General features: G+C 31.5%; 2 protein-coding genes across 2 annotated transcripts; one reads left to right on the top strand and one right to left on the bottom strand.

Moving 5' to 3' along the window:
• The first annotated feature begins 1272 nt into the window (after positions 1-1272).
• Positions 1273-1901, top strand: LOC148192298 (uncharacterized). Its single transcript, XM_088098459.1, has 2 exons — positions 1273-1552; positions 1629-1901. The coding sequence occupies exons 1-2, from the start codon at positions 1361-1363 to the stop codon at positions 1899-1901; spliced, it is 465 nt and encodes a 154-aa protein (XP_087954585.1). The 5' UTR covers positions 1273-1360.
• A 997-nt stretch (positions 1902-2898) lies between these two features.
• Positions 2899-6062, bottom strand: LOC148192297 (uncharacterized). Its single transcript, XM_088098569.1, has 4 exons — positions 4182-6062; positions 3879-4102; positions 3550-3807; positions 2899-3469 (listed from the first exon to the last, which is right to left on the bottom strand). The coding sequence occupies exons 1-4, from the start codon at positions 6060-6062 to the stop codon at positions 2899-2901; spliced, it is 2934 nt and encodes a 977-aa protein (XP_087954695.1).
• Between the last annotated feature and the right edge of the window lie 18564 nt (positions 6063-24626).

The raw sequence follows: 24626 nt of genomic DNA, 5'->3' as shown, positions 1-24626 counted from the left end.
CCCACGCTATCGTGGAATTAACCCTGCCAGAGATTACATGTTTTGTGTGATTATTAATCAGTTTTGACTTTAGTTTTATGTTTTTAATTTTTATTATTTTTGTTATTTTTATTTTTTGTTTCTAATTGGGTGTTCTAGTGTTTTGTTGTCTAGTATATGCAGGTACAATTCGGACTAGTAGATTTTCCTTCAAAGTATTTATAATCTCTACAGTAATTCCTTTTGCTCATTTCAACGTAAGCATGCACACCAAGATAATAATTTTCGTAGATAGAGACATTGCAAATTTTGACAGCTCTTTTTCTGGTAATGAAGGACAAAAACAATGTCCTAAAGTTGAAGGACAAAAATATCTTTTCATTCTTGTATTTGACCTAAATTACTGAAAAAAGCATTTATTCTAAAATTTTAATTATAGGATAACATTTATTTAAATATTACTCTTTTAATTTTTTATGTTAACTAATTAATTCATTCATTCACATTTGGTAAAAATAATTTGAGTTATAAGAAAACATATTGAAATTATCTTTCTTTATAATCTTCTCTCACTATTAATTATTTATATTATACTATTCTTTTAATTATTGTGCTAAATTAATTAATTCAATCCATATAATTGACATAGATGAGTGGCGGTCATGTCATTCCTTAATAGGGTTGGAATTGAACAACTTTCAATTTCACTATCACAAAATGATTATTAATTTTATTTGTAAAAGACACAAAAGGTTTTTATAAAGGAAATACTTGCAATATTATAAAAGAATTTGGAATAAATGTTTTGGTTTAATCATTCACTAAGTCCCTATTTTCGCATGGAATCTCAATTTCGTCCCTTTCTTTCTGAAAATATCAATTGGGTCCCAATTTTATGAAAATTGCAACAAATCGATCCTTTCCGTTAAATACTGTCAAACGGCGTTACGGTGTGTTTGACGTGGCACGCTGCGTTGGACGTGTTATCTGACGTGGTTGAAGAGAGCAGGAGCAGTGGGGCACGTGTATAATGAATATTTTATAGGTAAAAAGAAAAGAATTGTTTTATAAGTAAAAAGCACGTGGATATGGAATTAGGGATTCTTCTGTCTCAATACTTCTAGGGTTCGGTTCGTGCAGATCGAATTAGGGATTAAGGTTTCGTGCAGATCGAATTAGGGATTCTTCTCTCTCAATACTTCTAGGGTTCGGTTCGTGCAGATGGAATTAGGGATTAAGGTTTCGTGCAGATCGAATTAGGGATTCTTCTCTCTCAGTACTTCTAGGGTTGGGTTCGTGCAGATCGAATTAGGGATTGAGGTTTCGTGCAGATCGAATTCTTCTGAGTACTTCTACGGTTTAATCGAAGTTGCGGTTGAAGATGCATCCCTGCTCGTCTTCGTCATGCAGCGGGTGGCGGAAGCAAGATAGTAATGTGGTCTGTGGTGGTGCTCGAGGAGTTAAGAACAGCAATGGTAGTCCGTTGTGCTATTGTGGGATGAAATGTGTTATCAGAACTGCAAGAACAGTGAAGAACAGAGGCAAGCAATTTTGGGGCTGCCCTAAGTTCAAGGTAAGGTTTTTTGTTGGGTTTTTCGTTGTTCTTATTTTCAGTTCCAGGATGCCCTGATTGGTGTTTTGTTGTACAGAATGGTGGTGAAGATGGTGGTTGCAATTATTTCACATGGTGTGCAGATCATGGGGTTATTGAAACGGAAACCAGTGCAAAGTGTGAAGGCAAGTCTGAGTCTTTGCTGAACAGAGAAGCAATGGAAGGTGGATGGAAGATTATAAGTGATTTGGACTGTTTTGTGAAGAAATTGGGAAATAGGCTTAATGTACTGTTAGGGATTGTCTTTGTTCTTGTTGTGGTGAACATTATTGTACTTACAGTAGTATTTTTTCGTTCACCATCACCATGATTTCATTGTACTTATGATGGGATGTACTTAGAATGCAATGAACCAAAGTTATTTTGACTATAAAAGTTTGTATTGATTATGCATTGGTAATAGTAAGCGTTCGGTTATAATGAGGTATTCTTAGGTTTAGCTTCTAAGCGTTCGGCCTTAAATTGATATTCTAAGTTTGAGTCTTAAACGGTCGGTCTGATGTATTAGTGATTATAGCGTTCGGTCATAAGCTAACTTTGTTAGGTTTAAATCCAGAACGTTCGGTTTTTGGGTATAAGTGAGCGTTCGGTTTTAAGTTGGTTATTCTTAAGTTTTGAATGTTGAACGATCGGCCTTGGGATATTAGTGACTATTGAGCGTTCGGTTAAGTTTTGATTTAAGTACCGTTCGTTCTTAACTTGGAATTCTTGGGTAGCAATCTTGAGCGTTCGACTTTAAGTGTTCGGTTTGAATCTTGGACGTTCGACCTTGGTTTAATTGTGTTTGTGAGCGTTCGACTTTAAGTGGGTATAAGCGTTCATTCTTAACTTGGAATTATTGGGTAGCAATCTTGAGCGTTCGACTTTAAGTGTTCGGTTTGAATCTTGGACGTTCGACCTTGGTTTAATTGTGTTTGTGAGCGTTCGTTCTCGATGATTTTAATTGTCAGTTAGCGAGCGTCCGTTCGGTTTTAATGTGGGTTGAATCTTAAAGCGTTTGTTCTGTGTGGTAGTGTTTGTGAGCGTTCGGTTTTGGCCTTTTGTTATAGTAGTGATTGTAACGTTCGGCAGACTCGAGTAACTTGAAGGCGTTCGTTCCTTATATGTAATGTTGATTTTGCATGTTTTCTCAGTTAGCGAGCGTCCGTATGTAGCGTTCGGTTTTAATTAAGCTGAAGTTCCTACATAAAAGTGCTGTCATACAGACCAGAATATTACATCAGTTATCAACATGAAGTTCCATCAGTTAATATCAACTGCAGTACCAGAAATATTACAAATTTGCATCAGTTAATTCCTACTGTCTACTACGGTTGATTCCCAGAGTGATGTGCTGATGTACTGGGCTGATGTGCTGATGTACAGAATATTTCAGATTGTTGAGTGGATGGAGTTGCTTGGGTTGCTGATGTACTGGGCACAGTTCCTGGTTGGGTTGCTGATGGGCAACGAGTTCTGTTATGGCCATGTTCTCTACATATGCCACATCTCTTTTGCAAGCCGGATTTGGTCATTCTTGATTCATCCTTCCTCATTTCCCATTGCTCTAGCCTTCGTTTTCTCTTTGGTCGTCCAGGCATTACTCTTTTGTGTGGTGGAGAGACATCAGGATATAGAGTAATGTTCCACATGTTGGCTCCATTTAAGGGATATATGATTGTTGAATATGTCTCCTCATATTTGGACTTCATGTAGCAAGACTCAATAAATTGTTGTCCATCAATGTTGAGGAACTTCATTGCAGCCAATGAATGACAACAGGGGATTCCAGTCATCATCCAAGTTCTGCATGTGCATGAGGACTCATCTAGGTTGACTACAAACTTATCTCCATTGTTAGACATGTGACGAACTTCGAATAGCTTGTTGCCTGACCAACTGTGTACAAGAAGACAACAATAATTATTAGGCACAGTAGTAAATTAATATATAACATAGAAGTGGTTACTGAAATTTACCTAGGAATCCAATTTTTAGTTAAATGACATTCCTTTCTAAATCTGGATAGAATCTTGGGACAGATGGATCCAGTAAATGATGATAGGCTTGACCTGTTCTTTGCCCATCTTTGCATGAGGTAAAGCCGTATCGTCTCCAACATCGTAATGATGGGTTTACTCCTGGCAGAAACGAGGACACTGTTGAAGCCCTCACTCATATTGTTTACTAAGGTGTCAGATTTAGCTCTTTCAGTGAACCTTGATCTTGACCAATACCTACAACAAATAATACAATTATTATTAACATTATATGAATAAGGAATTATGTTATACTTTTGAAGACTAACCTTGGAGGGATGGCAATCAAATGCTTATAAGCATCTTCGTTTACTGCTCTTATGTTTCTCATTTCCATCTCCCATGTTTGTGGATGTGTGGCTGTAGCTGCCCTCCACATTAAACGCTTCAGGTTTTTACCAGGGTATTTCTTCCTGAAGTTGGCATACATATGCCTCACACAAAACCTTTGATCAACTCCAGGAAGCAATTCATCTATTGCATGAAGTAGACCCTGCAAACAATATACAAGTAACGAATACAGGCAACAAATACTTAACAACCTCAAATTAAAATGTACAAATTAATATTACCTTCTGCTGGTCTGATATAAAGGTAAATGTGGAACAAATTTCAGCCCCTCCAAGGTCATCTACCAATAGTTCCAGGAACCACTTCCATGACTCCTTGTTCTCAACTTCAACAACACAGTATGCAATTGGCAACATCTGCTCATTCCCATCTCGGCCCACAGCTGTTAACAACTCACCACCGTACTTACCTTTCAAAAATGCTCCATCTAAACCAATAATTGGCCTGCATGACATAAAACTGTCTTTGCAAGCCTTTAAACATACATAGAATCTCTTGAAAATGACTTTACCCCCCACATCCTCAACCTTTAGTTTCACTGTTGACCCAGGATTTTTGGCCACCAACTCATGGGCATAATCATATAACCTTTTATATTGTTCTTTGAAAGAGCCATCAATTTGCTCTGTTGCTATGTTTTTGGCCCTATAGGCCATACACCTAGAAATACCAATGTTCCATTTCCTTTGAATTTTTTCCCTTATATCCACACCCTTAACTGTTGGACTATCTCTAATAGTTTTGTGTATCTTTTTGCTCAACCACTTGGCATCAATTAATTTAAGGTTGAACTCCCTGCTACAGGTATGGTTGTCCACCATTGTTCTCAACTGCCATGTTTTCACTGCCTTCATATAACCAAAATATAACTTCCAAGGGCATTCACCTTTTGCACCCACACACTTCAACCTGATTCTTTCTTTATCATTCTTGACAAAGTGTATATTTCTTCCATTATCCAACGCATAATCTTTTATAGCCTCCACAATGTCTTGCTTTTCAGCAAAATATATCCCAACTTTCCACTTAAAGTCAACCATACTTTTTGGCAACACAAATGTTGGAAAACTCCCATAACCCTCTACACTAGAACATGGTCCACTAGAGTCACTTTCTGCTCCACTAATTAATTGTTCAGATTCCCACTCATCATCTGATAAACCTCTATCACAACCAACATTTGACATACTTTCTACTCCACTTTCTGGTCCACTAATTAATGGTCCACTAGAGTCATTTGACATACTTTGGACTTCCACTTCCACATTTCCCTCCAAGTCTGCATGTATATCATCATCTATATCACAACCAACATTGATATCAACAAGCCCCTCCAACCACTCATTATTTCCATCACCACTACCATTCTCAAAAGAGGAATTCCAACTTCGAATTTCCACATCTGCTTCAACTTCATTCTGTTCTACACCTTCATGTTCACCATCACCATCAACCTCTTCCTCCATAACAGCCTCAACTTCCACTTCTTCACCATCCCCACCAACTTCCTGAACTTGTTCAACTACAACAACCTCTTCCTCCATAACAGCCTCAACTTCCACTTGTTCACCCATCTCTTCCAACACACAACCAACTTGTTCAACTCTAACATCCTCTTCCTCCATAACAGCCTCAACTTCCACTTCTTCACCATCATCACCAACTTCCTCAACTTGTTCAAGTCCATCAACCTCTTCCTCCATTACAGCCTCAACTTCCACTTCTTCACCCCTCTCTTCAACTTCTCCTTCATCATTACCAACATGTTCCAGCATATGTATGACTTCGGGTTCAGAAACAGGGTGTATCAAAAACACATGGACCTCACCATTCAGCCTAGCTAAATTAACCATATGCATGGCACCAGTGTCATCACACAGACGCTCTAACTTATCATCCAAAATTGAAGCCCCTCCTACAGAGTACCACATATCTTTAAGCCCATTGTATCCCAAAGACTTCACTACACTAACAATCACGAAATAACTCCAAACATCTGGGTCAAACATAAACCTAGATGTCTCCCCCCCTTCATACTTAAGCTTCCCATCGTTAACTAATTTCCCTCCATGGTGAAAGACAACCTCAATATCCTCATCCATGATGCAAAACACTATATATAAGTATTTGTACACCTATAATATAATCAAATCACGACAAAACATGTATTAAAACCGTAACCAAAACACACTCACACACATAGAAAATTATCACTTTAAACATGGGGGGCATGGGGGACCACAACATTGCAATAAAAAATGGAACACAATCCGACCAACGGGACCACAACATTGCAATAAAAAATGGAACACAATCCCACCAACGGGACCACAACATTGCAATCAAAAATAAAACACAATACATAGACGGGGACCACCACCCAACATCGCAAGATAAAGGTTTCTAACAAAACCAAACTTTTACTGACCTGGCCACTCCAGATTGCAACTGAAGAAGGTCCCACAACTCCGATGAGGACGACGACAACTGCACACTCCGATGAGGACGACGACAACCGAACCCTAGAAGTATTGAGACAGAAGAATCCCTAATTCCATATCCACGTGCTTTTTACTTATAAAACAATTCTTTTCTTTTTACCTATAAAATATTCATTATACACGTGCCCCACTGCTCCTGCTCTCTTCAACCACGTCAGATAACACGTCCAACGCAGCGTGCCACGTCAAACACACCGTAACGCCGTTTGACAGTATTTAACGGAAAGGATCGATTTGTTGCAATTTTCATAAAATTGGGACCCAATTGATATTTTCAGAAAGAAAGGGACGATATTGAGATTCCATGCGAAAATAGGGACTTAGTGAATGATTAAACCAAATGTTTTCTTGTAATAATTAGAGAAATTGAGACCAAGCTTCTTAGTTACCGCGCCTCTTTCATTAATTATTTTCATCTCTTCAACTTTGAGACTTCACTTTCTTGTATATATAAGTTGAAAAACAATGGCCTAATGTTGAACGACAAAAATGTCTTTTCACTGTTGTATTTGACCTAAGTCAAATGCATTAAGGCGTTTAATTAAAAACTTATTAAATTATATAATATTATGTCAAGACGATTGAAAACATTCCAAATTGGAGTGTAATTCAGACAGATAAGAAAAGAAACTTAAATAAAAAGTTTTAATTTATTGGGAAGAGTTTATTATTTAATTAAATGCATATTAGAGTAATGGATGAATAATTAATAAAAAAATTACTAAAGGATGTGTTATTATTATTTGATAGATAAATAAAAAAAATTAAACTGACTAAAATCTTTAATGAAATAAAGTAAACTTTACTAAATGAAAAGTTTATTGTCATATAAAATAGATAATGTACCTTTAGTCATTATGCATCGAAGGGATACGACAGTGGTTGTTTTTGGGTTATAGCACGATTCCAAAATCGAGATATATTCACACGAGGTAAAATGGTGGGACTTTTGCTCTCGATTCAAAATCGAAGCAAAAAAGGTTATGATTTTGCCTCGATTCAAAAATCTGAAACAGTAAACCAAAAAAAATTAGGTTTTTTGCTTCGATTGGATCAATAACCGAGGCAATAGACCATTTTCTATCTTGGTTGGATCTAGAATCGAGACAATAGACCCTTTTCTGCTTCAGTTGGATCCAGAACCGAGACAATAGACCCTTTTGTGCTTTGATTTTTACCATAACCGTTGTCTAAAGTTTAATTTTTTAAAAAAAAATAACAGTTTTTTTCTTCAACATTCCATATCATAGAAGCAATATATTATAGAAATAGACCTGCTTGCATATAATAATGAGTAATCCTTTTAGATTAGAATATATTTGGTTATTTCAGTGTTATATTCTTTAGTCATTTTTGCTTTGTGTAAGTAGAAGTTGTTTATTTTTTATGATGTTGTAATTTCACTATATTGTTATTTGTGTGGTTAATTCAACAATAAAATATTTTACCAGACATGGGGTTAACTATAAAAATGGTAAATCAAAAGAATACCAAATCATTTATATATATATATATATAATCAACAATAAAATAAAATATTAATAAGAGATTAAATTTTATAATACACTTACATTGAAATAAAAATTATAAAACAAATTCTTAAGTAATGTATTACTATGAAATAAAAAAGGTTTAATTACGGTTCCGTTCTTCATAATAGTCTTCCAATTTTTTATTTTTCTCAATTAGGTTCTAATTTTTAAAAAATTATATAATTTGATCATTTTTATTACTATTATATCAATGACGTTAAATATATCACATGTTCAATACTAACGAAAAAAAGTAAATCAATTTTTAAAAAATTGAGACTTAATTAAGAAAAATAATGATTGGGAGAGCATTTTGAGATTCTTTAATCAAAATGTGGATCAAAAGTGTAATTAAATCAATAAAAAAATAAATTAAGACATCATTAAAGAAAATGACAAATGAGAAGGAAAACAAAAAGGGGAGAAAAAGGAGGACAAGTGGTGAGCGCTACAATAATATTGTTGGCAAGAGGAGGAGAGAGAAGAAGAACATAAAAAAAAGGAAAAAGACAAAATTGTAATATTTATTGTTATATTTTATTGACAAAAAATATATTAATAATTATTGACAAATATTTTAATATGCCGATAAAATTGGTTGACTAATACTTTACTAACAAATTTTTTATAATAATAATTCAGCAACAGATTTTTGTACTTACTAACTTATTTCTGTCTATTGATAAATCTAATTTTTCTAGTAATTAAAATTATTATCCTCTTGTAACTCATAGCCAGTGCTCAAGAGATAAAAGAGTGTTGTTGAGTTTGTAGTAACGATTTATTTTTTACAAACATGCTTTTTTACATTACTTAAGTCAAACATACAACCTCCTATTTCAACTCGATGCTAAATTATAGCATGGAGATTTTCAAAATCGACTCAAACACAATGCTAATGCTAATTACAAATTAATTACTCTTAATCAAAGTTAAACAAATATGTCTTCTAAAAAAATTCTTTTTTACACATTTTTCTATTTTCTTAATTAGTTTATGTCGAAACTATTAATTATAAAATAAATGTAAGTTGAAGTATAAAATAATCCATGACATAGAAGATAGAAGGTTATTATTATTTGTCTTTATAAAAGCATAGATAATTAAAATGAAGCGGATGAGTTCCACTTATAGCATTTGCGATTAACTTTATATTCATATCTACATGGTCCATCTTTCATAATATACCAATGACAGTCTAAACATTTATCGAAATCCCTACTTTTCTTAAATGCCTCAAAATACAACAAAGAACCATTTCCCCATTGAACAGAACAAACGAACAATATTGTTCTGAGAAAGCCAGTTCCAAAACTAAATTTGTAGCTTTGGCCAATAGGGAGACTATGGAATCCAAGATCATCATCTTTTGATTTACAGTGAACATTTATAGTTTCACGTCCTTCCAAACTATTCGTAATTTCCACACTAGCTCGGTCTGCCCATGCCAATGTTAGCATGCACACCAACACAACGATTTTCACTAACATAGACATTACAAATTCTCACACTCTTTTTCTGTTCTTGAATATGTTATATATACACATCCTATAAACCTAAGGTTGAAGGACAAAAATGTCTTTTCACTATGTAATATGATGTCAAGATTATTGATTAGACTTGATTATATAATTAATGACATGGTAAGTTACAAGTAACTTGGTAACGAATTCATTTATTATTCGTTTCATTACTTATGAGATATCTCTTTAAAAATTATCTATAAATATTTTAAAACTCATGACTACATGGTAATATTCACAAATATTAAAAATTAAAATATTTTAAAATAAAATTTTAAAAAAATTATAAAAAGATATAAAATATAAAATAAATTAAAATTTATTTTAATTAAATTTATCTTAATAAAATATAAATTAATTTTAATTTTAATTAAATTTTATTTAATAAATTATAAATTAAATTTTTAATGTAAATTTTAGTGGATAATGAATATTTACGAATAGGGATAATATGATACTCCCAGATATTAAAATATTCGTTAATTACAAGTATTAAATATCTATAGTACCAATTATTTGTCACAAATTTTATCTGTAAGTATCTATAAACATGAATATTTTTATCATTTTTAATTACAAGTATACATTCATTCTGTTTTATTTTAACCGAAATCCATTTAGTCAAAGTGAGGTGCAATAACACTCTTAGTTTCTATAAAAGAAAAATTATTTGCGTTACTCTCTTAATTTCCATTTATTCTGTTTAGCATTTAGGTAAATTTTTAAATGTATTAAGTTTTGATTAAATTTTGGTTTTATTTTAACTTAATTTATTAGTCTTGATCAGGTGCGTAATGGACCATTTAAAATAAAAAATATGATCCACACAATTTTATGATGTGGTTTGACTATCCAAACAATTTTATTATATTATATCTTACATAAGAATTGAATAGAAAATATTATTTAAAATTATAGAATCTTTTAATTTTACTATTTAAATCATTAAAAAATATTACAAACAATCAAAATCAATCAAAAACATCAAAAATTTATTGATAAAAAATTTTTTTACCGATTTTTGACAAATCGAAATCCATCGGTAAGATTGTAGTCAATAATATTTATGGACGAAAATTTATATATGTCGTTAAAATTCATCGTTTTCTTATGTAGAAACCAACTACTCTTTGATTTGATGAGTAGTGGTCACTACAAAATTGTTTGAAATCACCAAATTTTATTAGTAGAAACAAATATGTAGATAAATTTAAATTATAAACAAATTTGATTAATATATTTTAAAATTTTAATTACCGAAAGAATTTAGTGAGAATTTATTATTGACAGAAAATTTGTCAATAATATATATATATATATATATATATATATATATATATATATATATATATATATTTTGTAATATCCGAAGAAATTAAATTAAATTTAAATATTTATTTTTGTTATAATAAGGGTTAAATATGTTTTTAGTCCCTAAACTATTGGTTGTTTCTGGTTTTCGTCCCTCTTTTAAAATAAGGTACAATTTGCTCTTCAATCTTTTCGAAACTTTGGTTTTAGTCCTCGAAAACTAACACCGTTAAATATGTGCTGATGTGTCTAACGTCTCTGTCCATGTGTTCTTGGTTTTTTGTTGACGTGTGTTAAGTCATCTGGGGATGGAACTGATTCCTCTTTAATCTGGAATGAAATTGGTACTCAAAATCAGTTACAATTGGTGTTGGTGTTGCTGTTCTTTGTTTGGGTTTGGTTCGTGGTTCATCTGCGCGTGCATTTTCGTGGTTCATGTGTTCGTTCTTTGCGTTTGGTTCGTGAAAGAAAGGGATTTCTTTGTGGTTCGTTGAGGTGGTTCGTTGAAGAAGAAAGGCGATTGTGTGTGGTTCGTTGAGCAAGGTAATTTTTTAGTTTAAGTTTAACTTGTTTTCTCTGTGATTCGTTGAACAAGAAAAGCAATTGTGTGTGTAATGGGCATTCAGCTGTGCATTGTCAGTCTAATGTGGGAAGTTTTCATTTGACCTTGTAGGAAAAATGGTTTTTGACGTGTCTTTGTATCATATGGGAAAGTTCATGAAGAACAAGGGTCTACAATATGTGGGAGGAGAGATACATGTTATTAGGGGAATCGATCCCGACATGTGGTCATACTTTGAAGCTGTGGGATTTGTTAGAGAATTCAAGTACTGTGGAGAGTTCAAACTTTGGTGGAAGGGTTCCAAACAAAAGGCAATGAACAACCTCAGACCGCTGACAGATGACAGAGAAGCCATTTTGTTGGCTAACTATGCAAAGACAAATAAGGAGGAAGTTGAAATCTATGTTCAACATGGCCAACCCAATCAGGCAAAGGAAATTAATTTTCTTACATTTGGTGAGGAGGCAGAGGAAGTAAGAGTACAGGAGATGGAGGAAGAGGTTGTTATGGATGAAGAAGATATTGGTGGGGTGGAGGGAAATGTTGAAGTAGAAGACTTGGTAGTAGATGACGAAGAGGGGAATGTTGAGGGAGAAATTGTGGAAGAGCAAGCGGAAGAGGGGAATGTTGAGGGAGATGAAGAAGAAGGTGAAGAAGAAGATGAAGAGCAAGATGAAGAAGAAGAAGATGAAGAAGAAGATGAAGAGGGCAATGTTCTTGAGGACGAAGGGGTGGAAAATGTTGATGACAGTGAAGAGGAGAGAATGGCAAATGGTAATGATGGGTTTGGGATGGACAATGTCACGGTGGAGGAAGAGAGAAGAAATATTAATCCAGTTTTGGATAGGTGGAAGAGAATGAAAAACAAAAATACAAGTGTTAGGAGCAGATTTGTAGATAGTGAGGGGGCATTTGGCATTAACGAAGAAGTTGGAGAGCATGAGATAAATGAAGTTTATGATACAGAAGAGTTGTCCTCAAATGTAGATAGTGATGAGGATGTGAGGGACAATAAAAGGCACTTTCCAAAGTATAAAGCAGAAGATATGACTAAGGGATTCAAATTTAGATTGGGAATGGAGTTTAAGTGTTTGAAGGATTTTAAGAGTGTCGTACAGGAGCATAGCGTTTTTAATGGAAAAGAAGTGAAGTTTGTGAAGAATGATTTGAAGAGGGTAAGGGCAGTTTGTAAGAAGGGGTGTGGTTTTGTTATTATGGCTAGCAAGGTAGGAAGTAGGCAAACCTTTAGAGTCAAAACTCTAGTTCGGCACAAGTGTGGAAGGGGTTTTGGTAGCAAAAGTGCAAATGTAGAATGGATTGCACAGGTTTTGGTTGCCAGATTTGTCAATGTTGCAGGCATGACAGTGAAACAAATCATAGATGAAATACAAAAGTCATATAGTGTTGGAATAAGTCATTGGAAGGCTGGAAGAGCTAAGAGAATTGCAATGGATTGTTTAATGGGTGATGGAGAACGACAATATGCTCGTCTGGTTGACTATGTGGCTAAGTTATTAAGAGTCAAGGCTGGGACCTTCAAGATTAAGGTGAATCAACCCGAACCCACCCTGCAACCAAGGTTTGGGTCATTTTACATGTGTTTGGAGGGCTGTAAGTAGGGGTTTTTAGGTAGTTGCAGACCATTTATTGGTGTAGATGGTTGTCACTCGAAGACAAGTTATGGAGGTCAGTTGTTAGTTGCAATAGGAAGAGACCCTAATGACCAGTATTTCCCACTAGCTTTTGTTGTGGTAGAAACAGAATGCAAAGACACATGGATGTGGTTTTTGACACAGCTGCTTGATGATATTGGAGGCATAGATTGTCAAAGGTAGATCTTTATTTCGAATCAGCAAAAGGTACATTAAAATATGTAGTTTAGTTAGAAATTTATTTTGATTATGTAATACTTATTGGTGTATTATGGTTGCAGGGATTAATGTCAGTTTTTGATGATATCTTGAATAGAGTGGAACACAGGCTGTGTTTACGCCATTTATACAACAATTACAAGAAAAAATTTGGGGGAGGTTTGCTCATTAGAGACCTCATGATGGGGGCTGCGAAGGCAACATACTATAAGGAATGGGAGAAAAAAATGGGTGAGTTAAAAATTTTGAATGTTGATGCCTTTAATTGGTTAATGGGTATACCAACTAAAAGTTGGTGTAAGCATGCTTTTAGTGCTTATCCTAGGTGTGATGTGTTGATCAATAACTTGTCAGAATCATTTAATAGTACTATTTTAATGGCAAGGGAAAAACCAATAATTTCAATGATGGAATGGATTAGATCATACATAATGAGTAGGTTTGCAAGCCTTAGAGAAAAAGTTGACTCATATCCTGGTGATGTTATGCCTAAACCGAGGAAAAGATTGGATATGGAGATTGAAAAGAGTGGGAATTGGCTTCCAGTATGGGCAGGGGGTTCACAATTTGAAGTAACTCATGGCTTTACCATGGACAAATTTGTTGTTGATTTAAGTAATCACACATGTACTTGTTACTTGTGGGATTTGGTAGGAATACCATGTAGACATGCGATTGCTGCCATTCATTACAAATCAGAAAATCCAGAAAATTATGTTCATCCTTACTATAACAAAGATGCCTATAGAACTTGTTATGCACCAATTATAAGTCCTATCAATGGACAACAACTTTGGCCTACATCTGACTCTCCACAACTACTACCTCCCATTTACAAAACACCTCCTAGGAGGCCAAAAAAATTAAGAAGACGAGAAGCTGATGAATATGTCAGCCATGGAAAATTGTCAAAGACCAATACTGCTATAAGATGTAGCACTTGCAATGCATATGGACACAATGTAAGGACATGTAAAAAGAGCCAGAAAAGCAAGGTAAATCTTCTTGGTAATGTTATTTACAAGTTCATTTATTTACAACTATTTGTTATCTAACTATCTTACTCCTTTCATAGGACAAAAGGGGGGCTTCTATATAAACACCTGGATCTGCATCAAGAAGGGCTGCATCTGCATCTGCATCAGAAGCTGGAAAGGCTGCATCAATTGATGGAAGGGGGGCATCTGCATCTGCATCACAAGCTGGAAGGGCTGCATCAATTGCTGGAAAGGGGGCATCTGCATCTGCACCACAAGCTGGAAGGAGATCAGCCAGAGATGCAGGGGTTGGGGCTGCATCAACATCACAAGCTGGAGGATCTGCAACTATGCGTCAAGGGACAAGAAGAGCATCCTCAAGATTGGCTGCACAAATTGTAGGGTCTCAAGGAAGTTGTAATTGAAGGATGTGATTTCAGACAATTTGTAGTGGTTGTAGGGTCTCAAGCAATTTGTAATTAAAGTAGTGGCTGTAGTGGACCACTTTTTTGTCTTGTAGTGACTGTAACCCTTTAAAGTATGCTGGGACCACTATTTGAACGACTTCTTTATTAATCAATATGGACCACTTTGCTTTGCTTTTACTTATGCTATAACTGGTTAAGTTGTTATTAGTCCCTCTACTGTCTGCTTTGCTTTGCTTTGCTTTGCTTTTACTTATGTTGTAATTGCTTTTAAAGTAATTAAAGCTGTTGTCTAGTATTTTAAAAATTTGAGTGGTTTTAGTCCCTCTGCTGTCTGTAATTGCTTTGCTTTGCTTTTACTTATGCTGTATGGTTTTAGTCCCTCTGTTGGCTGCTGGAACAAGCTACAATTTGGTGGCAGTTTGTGGTTTTAGTCCCTCTGCGCATTTGCCATTCTAAACCACCACTTTTGGTGCTAAAGAGCAACTCATACAGTGATATTTTCATCTCGAAGCTTTTAGCCTCTGCTGGCAGTTACTACATGTCAAATTTGGTAAAACAAAGTTGCTAAAATCATCACATTAACATTCCAAACTCATTTCTGCAAAATTCACATTTAAACCCCCAAATTTTTAGCACTTTTTCTGATAAGTTGCATAATTTGGTGATTTTGTAGTTCTATTCTATCACACTTTTTTTGAACATTAGCTTCGATTCTGTCACACTATTTTTTGAACATCTTAAATTGGTAGTCAAAGCTTGCTTTACAAACAAGAGCACAGTCTGCATTGTAAAGTTGGTAGTCAAAGAGCACAGTCTGCATTGTAAAATTGGTAGTTAAAGCTGCTAATATTTGCAAACTATATAACACAAATGCACATAACACAACCATCAGGGCACAATTGAACTGAACTTCCACATTTTATTCAATTTAAAACTTTCTTGTACATCCACAACACAACCTATCTAATTACAATTTACCTTCAACACAAACAGAATACAAAACATGGCTGTTAATGCCCATGACAATACAAAAAACACCAACATCATTTTGAAATTTTTTCTCTCTTCCTCTAATTTCTTCTTCAACTTGTCATTCTTCTTCCTTAGATCCAACACAACATTTTCAATACACACTTCAACTTCTTCACTCTTCCTTTGTAAGCTTCCTTCCATTTTGAAATCTCCTTCATCAACCCATTCAAAGAAGTTACAGCTTGAATTACTCTACAAATGAAAATTATAAATCACCAATACAATATTCAACACAATAAATAAAGTTTTTATTCTCACTTACTACCCAATTTCTACATCTATAAAATAGTCTCCCTTTGTTCTTCAATGTAGTTTCCTTCAACAACAACAATCTTTCCCCACAACCACAGTTTTTTGAAGCTAAGTGAGAGGATCCACATGTTTGGGACATTCCAGAACCTATGCTCCTTGGTGTGCAACCTCCTTTATCACCTTTCATTTCCCTTCAAAAGTGATTAACAAAGAAACTCAAGTTCGAAACCAAAACCCTTCAACAAAACCCTATATCCCCAAATCCATCCATCATTTTAAACCAAAACAGAGACGAATATGAACTTACGTGCCCAACTCCACCAATGCCGAAGAAGGTGATATCCAAGCTTGAACCTTGACTTCGTCTTTGCTCAAATCCTTCAGACAACACTTTGCAGTGAAAGTAATAAACCAAACTTTACCAATGTTGGATTAACTTTGCATTTCAGCTGTAACAACACCTGGACAGAGACGTTAGAACACATGGACAGAGACGTTAGACACATAAGCACATATTTAACGGTGTTAGTTTTCGAGGACTAAAACCAAAGTTTCCAAAAGATTGAGGACCAAATTGTACCTTATTTTGAAAGAGGGACGAAAACCAGAAACGACCAATAGTTTAGGGACTAAAAACATATTTAACCCTAATAATAAATATGAATTGTTTATTTTGATGACTTTTGAGTGTTGTGGTGGTGCATACAATTAATTGTTGTGGATAACATATGTTATATTTAGTATGGAATAGTTATATTAAATAGTGGTTTTTGTAATGATATATCAACGGTTTGGTTTAGTGGTAGATGGGCTACTTTGGTTATACCTTCTAAAAGGATCGTCTGTGTTGGAATCTCTTCTAGACTGTTTCATCCTACATCTCTAACAACTTATCCTCTTAAAAATTTCATTTTTAACCTTCTCACATCCTACACTTTCAATTTTTTTTAAAATTTTATTTTTAATTTTAATAAATATTTTTTTATTTTCCTCTCTTTTCTATTAAAGATACTTTAATAAATATCGTTTTATTTTATTTTCTTTCTTATTAAAGACATTCTACACCACCTTAATAATAATATAATTCAATTTAAAATTTAAGTATTATTTATTATAATTTTATATTCAATAATTATTAAAATATGATTTATATTATAATAATAGTAATATTAAAAAATAAAAATAAAAATAAGAAAAATATAAATAGTATAAAATTTGATTTAATATATTCAGATATATTATATTATATTAAATTATCAAAATAAGTTAAATAATTATTAAATTTTAAATAAAAAAACTTTTAAATATCAGATATCAAAATCAGTTTTGTTTTTTATTTAAAATTTAATCAATATTTAATTTAATTAAAAATTATAATATTATTTTATATTTTTTATAATTTAATAATTATTAAAATATAATTTATATTTTTATAATAGTTTTATTAAAAAATAAAATAAGAGTAATCATGAAATAAAAATAATATTAAAAATTATATTTAAATATATTAACTTATATCAAAATATTAAATTATATCAAAATATTAAATTAAATTAAATAATTATCAAATTTTAAATAAAAAATAAAATTTTGGAAACATGTGTTAGTCGGATATAGAGATCTGATAAATTTATGATACGGAATAATTTTTTCTAAAATTTTGATTTTTATTTAAATTTTTATAATTATTTAATTTAATTTAATATTTTAATATAATTTAATATATTTAAATATTTTTAATATGATTTTTAATATTATTTTTATTTTCATTATTTTTACTGTTATTTTATTTATTAATGTAACATCCCAATATCTCACACTGGATAATTCATAATTTATATATTGTAACATTACATTTACGGTAACATTCCGTAATCTCACACTTAAAAATTCATAGTTGATATATGTCTATACATATTTTAAACTCAGATTTCAACTATAAACTCCTAAATATAACTCGAATTCTTCTAACTTATTCTTCGATCTCTTTCTTCATTGGTACTGGATCAGACGACATTCCTTCATCTACTCCCGTATGACGAATTATACGATCATCGTACATACCCAAACACAAACAAGTAGGGTGAGCTAACATGCAACAAATCATTTATAAAACATGCATAATTGCTTTGATACTAACATCATATAATAATTATGTCATACACCCTCAAACCATCATACCACAATTCCTATTAGACACTCGTTCCACAATACCCATTGAACACCACAATACCCAAAAGACACCGGAGGTTATGCACTTGTGATGACTTCTACTTTTTCTTACAAATATACTTCCAAAATACTCCATACCATTCACAAGGTAAATCCTCAACACTATGTCCAAAACCGGCACATAGACCAGGACCTCCTACTCCTCTCACCACATAATTCATCCCTCTCTACTTGAGACTAGATGATTATTAGAGTATCAGGATAACCTCCAACTACAGGACCCTCAACATCAACATATACACAATTACCACATCATTACAGAATCTCTCCACGAGACTCATACAATGCTCACATTCCTCAACTCATATTATACCATTATGAAATCTCCCCATAATACTCATATCATGTTCAGACGCATAAATTCAAATCCAATATAAGAAAATACATTCATCACAGAAATCATACAAGATAAATATATTACAAACAAATTAACAATAATAAAATATTACTATAAATGGTCACCGGAGAAGAATCAAATGTTTGACAATCAATAAAATAATCTTAATAAAAATTCTTGGGGAAACAAGAAGTTGAATCTGGCAGAGCCGGTTAGACAACTTCTCATCCTTTTAGGAAGATGCAATAAAAATTAAATAGAACAATAAAAGTTCTGGGGAAACAAGAAGTTGAATCTGGCAGAGCCGGTTAGACAACTTCTCATCCTTCCAGGAATACAATGTAATTAAATAATAAGAACAATAACAGGTCTGGGGAAATAAGAAGTTGAATCTGGCAGAGCCGGTTAGACAACTTCTAATCCTTCTAAAAATAAAAACGAATAAGGAAAACAATAAAAAGTATGGGGAAACAAGAAGTTGAATCTGACAGAGCCGATTAGACAACTTCTAATCCTTCCAAAAATGTAATAAAAATAAATAAAGAAAGAAATAAAAAGTTTGGGGAAACAAGAAGTTGAATCTGGCAGAGCCGGTTAGACAACTGCTAATCCATCCAAAAATACAAAAATAAACAACTAATTACATACAAATGACATAACATAATCAACATCACATTTTACAACTATCACACTTGGATCTAAACACAGAAGCATGTTCTCATTCAAAATTCAAAATCATACAGAAACAAAATACTTCATATTTAAGATTTAAGATCAAACAAAAGCAACATATGCAATACTCAAGATAATACAAAACAAAAATGTAACTCCCCTTACCTTTATTCCAGACTTAGTCTCCTCCTCTGAAACTGTTCTCCGAAAACTTCCTGAATTTCCCCTCTACAACTAGAATTTCCTCCAACTCTCTTCTCTCAGCAATTTTTCTAGAATTTTGGTGTAAGTTTCAGCCTTCCCTCCCTTGCTATTTATAGCCAAAAAATTTTACTATTCATTTTTTACTATTCATTTTTTTTAGTATTTATTTTTACTATTCATTTACTATTACAAAAATATTATTTTAATCACCATTTGCTAAATTCTTATCTCTGATGATTCAATTCTACGTGGAGTGTTTATCTCTTCCAAAATTTTAATTTTAATTTTTTTTTAACTATTCACTTTTTACTATTCACTATTCACTTTTTACTATTCAATTTTCTTAAAATCCTAAATAAGTTATAAAAATTTTGAACCTCTCCTTCTATAATTACTATATTTATATCCAAAATTTACATTTTTCTATCCATTAAAATTATTATTACTAATAAAATGCTAAAATTTACTATTATAAATATTTTTCATGGGTCTTACAATTATTATTTTTATTTTTTAATAAAACTACTATAAAAATATAAATCATATTTTAATAATTATTAAAATATAAAAATATGATAAATAATGCTATAATTTTTAATTAAATTAAATATTGATTAAAATTTAAATAAAAAACAAAACTGATTTTCGATAAACAAGTGTTTGAAAAAAAAATTTATTTGAAATTTAATAATTGTTTAATTTATTTTAATATTTTAATATAATTTAATATATTTTAATATATTAATTCAAATTTTATATTATTATTATTATTTTATTTTTATTTTTTTAATATAGTTATTATTGTAATATAAATTATATTTTAATAATTATTAAAATATAAAATTGTATTAAATAATATTTAAATTTTAAATTAAATTAGAATTATTATTAAGGTGATGTAAAATGTCTCTAATAAGAAAGAGAAGAAAATAAAAAAATATTTATTAAAATGTCTTGAATAAGAAAGAAAAAAAAGTCAAAAATGAAATTAAAAAAATATTGAAAGTATGAAAGATAAAAGTAAAATTTTTGAAGGTGCATAAATGAAATGTTGGAGGAGTAGATTAAACACTCTCTCTTATGACTTTGATTTTTTTTAGTGGGGTGGGACCCACTAAGTGAGGAAAGAGAAAATACTTAGAAAATGGGCGTGGACTATTAATCGAAGGAAGGAGTTTTGTTTTTTTAAAAAGCAACGTAATTTGGGTTAGTGGGTAGAATAAAAATATGACAGACAGAATCATCTTATGTTCAATGTGAACCTCTTGTTTGACCTAAAAGGGTCTTGTTGTCCAGTTTTAATTATGAAGCTGCAATGTATCATATAGAAGATATGTGTTTTTGTTTATGGATTGCTTGTGTGACGTGACTATCATTTGGTTTAATATAATTCTTTAGTTTAATAAAATGGGTATAAAAACTGGTTGCTCTCATGAAAATGCTGTTGTTTTATCTTGTTTTTTCCATAAAAAAATGTTGTTTCACTACAAAAATATTTAATATTACCAATAGATTTTTACCGACGGATATGTATCCTTTTACCCTCAACGCTCGACAACTTCTGAAACTAAACCAAGTAAAGATCAAAACATTATCAGAACCACTCATTTTAGTAGAGTGATCAACACATGAAACCAAAACTTGGTTTGCATGTCCAGGAAACCACACGACTGAGTGAAGAGAAAAACTTACCAGCTCAGTTTCACAAATTGATCGGTTCAATCGAAAACCCTTGACATCGGAAGAGTGGAAATGATGTCTGAGTGATGATCGAAGAAAGAAAATATGAGAATTTCTTAGATAGAAGATGAAGGTTTTAGAGAGAAGGAGGAGAAGAATGGAGTTTCAGAAGGTTGAAAAAGATGGTTGCATGTAGAGAGTGGCATGAAATTTTGAAAACTTGGAGTTTTACTCCTACCGTCAAAACCGAACGGCCACTCCACTGCTCACACCTCTCTTCCACTTTTTGTTTTCCAACTCTCCTTCCTCGACACTTGTCTTCCACTCAGCTGGGGTTTTGAGTGGATTTTTAATGGGTCTGACAACTTTTGATTAAAGGATCAAGTATATTTGATTCTACTGCATGAAGATAAAAAAGAAATCATGCAAAATGATGGAATATTTCCCTTTTTGTAACATTTTATTATATTAGAAGTAAAAATAAGCACAGGACATAAACAAAATATGTGAGAGAAGTGTGTGATTTAGCTTTTTGGAAGGGTTTCACATTGTATAATGATAAAAGTGGATATTAATTTTGACATTAACCCTAAAAATAACAATTTTTTTTAATTTGTATGGTTGAATAATATTATTTTTTATGTTCAACATTGTATTTAATAATATTAACAATTTTAAAGTACCTTTTATATAATAATATTTAATTTCATTTTCAAATTATTTAATTTTGTCTTTTATTATTAAAGCATTTTGTATGAAAATAAAATATTTAAAAAATAAACTAATTTGATCGTAATCTCATTTTATCACAATTAAAAACTAAAAAAATTATCTATACACATTTTCAACAGTTTTTACAAACTTTGGTAGGTTTTGGTGGTTTTTTCAAAATTCATGCAAATCCTGACGGTTTTTGGAGAACCCCGTTAATATCGGCGATTTATGAGAAACCCCTGCTAATAGCGGTGACTTTTCCAAAACCTTTGCAAATACCGGCTGTTCTTACGAAACCCTCGTTAACACCGGCGAATTTTACGAAACCCGTTAATAACGGCGAATTTCAAAAACCGCATGTAATTTCTTAACGACGCAGCTTTTCCTAGGAGGTTTCCAAACTGCGGGTAATGCATTTTTCGAGGGTTAAAACCGCCAGAAAAGAAAAAAATAACCCCCAAAAAAATTATAAATTTTTGTAGTGATTAATTATTAATATTTTATTATTTTTTTTATTTTTGCATTAATTAATTAATTCGTTCATTTAAATTTTATTGATAAATATAATTATAATTATATAAAACATTTATCTCAATTTATTTTTATTATAATATAAGATTTTTTTCACCATTAATTAATTATATTTTATTACTTTTTTGTTTTTTAATAATTAATTACATAATTCATTTAATTTTTATTACTAAAGTTAAATTTATTTATAAGAAAGGATTTATCCCAATTTTTTTTATACCATAAGTTTTTTTCGGCATTAGTTATTGATATTTCTTATCCTTTTATTTTTTGTGGAAATTAATTAATTTTTCTTTTAAATTTTATTGATAAAAATAATTTTTATTATTGAAAAACATTTACCTTAAATTTTATTTATGTTATAGCATAAGTTTTCTTATCACCGTTAATTTTTGATATTTTATTTTTTTTAAATATTATGTTTGTCAGAGTAATGTAGCGGAATAGTTAGAGTGTACAACAGACTAATAGGATGTGAATTGATTTCTTATCGCAAATAATACTTTTAATAATTTTCTCATTACATAGGTGATTTTTATACCGGTTCGGATGACACATAACTTATGTCCAGTTATTAATCTCAACCAATAATTAATGTTTCACTATCACAAACCAACAAACTGTTAATATCACAAAGAAAATAAAAAAGTTTAAGGTTAAAATACCTCTCTTGTTACCCCAAGATATGAAACTCACTTCCTCTGAAACCCACTAGGGATGAACACCTCCTCCGAATGTTTCACGAAGGATGAACAACTCCTTTGAATTCTCACAAAGGATAAATACCTCCTTTGAATCTTCACAAAGGATGACAAACTTTCAACTTAGCAGCAACAACAACAACACTCAATCACAACACGCATGAAAGTTCTCGCTCTATGCCAACACCAAGTTCTCAAAGCAACAACACAAGGGTTATACAAATCCTAGAACACACTTATCTAAGCACATAGGAAAGCAGATAAGATTTTCGAAATAAACGTATTTTGTATTTCGTATTTTATAATGAGAGCCTCAATCTAATTTATAGAAATCTCACTCAAGAATACCTCCAAAAATCGGTTGTCACCTAATTAACGGATGATAGTCGATTATCCACTTATGTTAATCGATTATGTGTTTAATGAATGCACAACGGTCAAAAAATTGCTTAAAAATTCTCATAATTCTTCGTGATAATCAATTATGGCAAGTCATAATTGATTATTGATAATCGATTATTATAATTTGATAATCAATTATGACATGTCATAATTGATTATTGATAATCGATTATTATAATTTGATAATCGATTATCTTCAGTATAAAATGAGGTTTTCTAATTCAAAATGAATTTTAAGACAACCTAAGGTAAATAATACATAAAATCAAAGATAAATCACATTCTATACATAAATCTACTAAATTACAAAAGCTTTAACACAAAAACAAGTCTTCATGAAGATCTTTTTGCAACAAGAGCACCTGAGACTTGACTTTGAGACACTATCAAAACTTTTTATCTTCAGCTTTATGTTAACAATGTTAATTATTAATTAATTCAAATTATTAATTAATTCAAATTATTAATTAATTCAAATTATTAATTAATTCATTTAACTTTTATTGATTTAAATAATTTTAATTATAGAAAAACATTTATCTTAAATTTCATTTTTATAGTATAATATTTTCTCACCATTAATTATTGATATTCTATTACTTTTTTTTATTATAGTATAAGATTTTTTTTTCACCATTAATTATTGAGATTTCATTATTCTTTTAATTTTTGTTTTAATTAATTTAATCATTCATTTAAATTTTAATGATAAAAATAATTTGAATTATAGGGAAACTTTCATTCCAATTTTTTTTATAGTATTATATTTTGTCACCATCAATTATTGATATTTATTACTCTTTTAATTTTTGTGCTAATTAATTAATTCATTCATTCAAAATTTATTAGTAAAATTAATTTTAATTATAGAAAAAACATTTATCTCAAATTTTCTTTCTTGAATAATATAAGAGTTTTACCATCAATAAATAATTTATTATCGAATTATTTAAGAATATTAATATATTTGATAATATTAATGAGAGATTGGGTCTAAGATGCTGACCCAATACAATAGTCCACGAAAACCCTAATTGTCTCTTCTCCAGCAACAAACCGTAATTCAAATTATCTCTATTTCAATTGTAAGGTGTCGTCACGATCACAAAACATGGGGATTTCTCTTTGGACTTCACCTCCTTCAACACAACATTTTACCTTTGCCACTAGTGTCCTCTACTCGGATAGTCATGCTAGTGCATTC

This window comes from Vigna umbellata, chromosome 9 (genome assembly GCF_029865625.1).
Source record: "Vigna umbellata cultivar VRB3 chromosome 9, Vumbellata_1.0, whole genome shotgun sequence".
In the NCBI taxonomy this organism is placed as follows: domain Eukaryota; kingdom Viridiplantae; phylum Streptophyta; class Magnoliopsida; order Fabales; family Fabaceae; genus Vigna; species Vigna umbellata.
The sequence above is the reverse complement of the archived record's forward strand: the minus strand, read 5'-3'. Positions and strand labels throughout refer to the sequence as shown.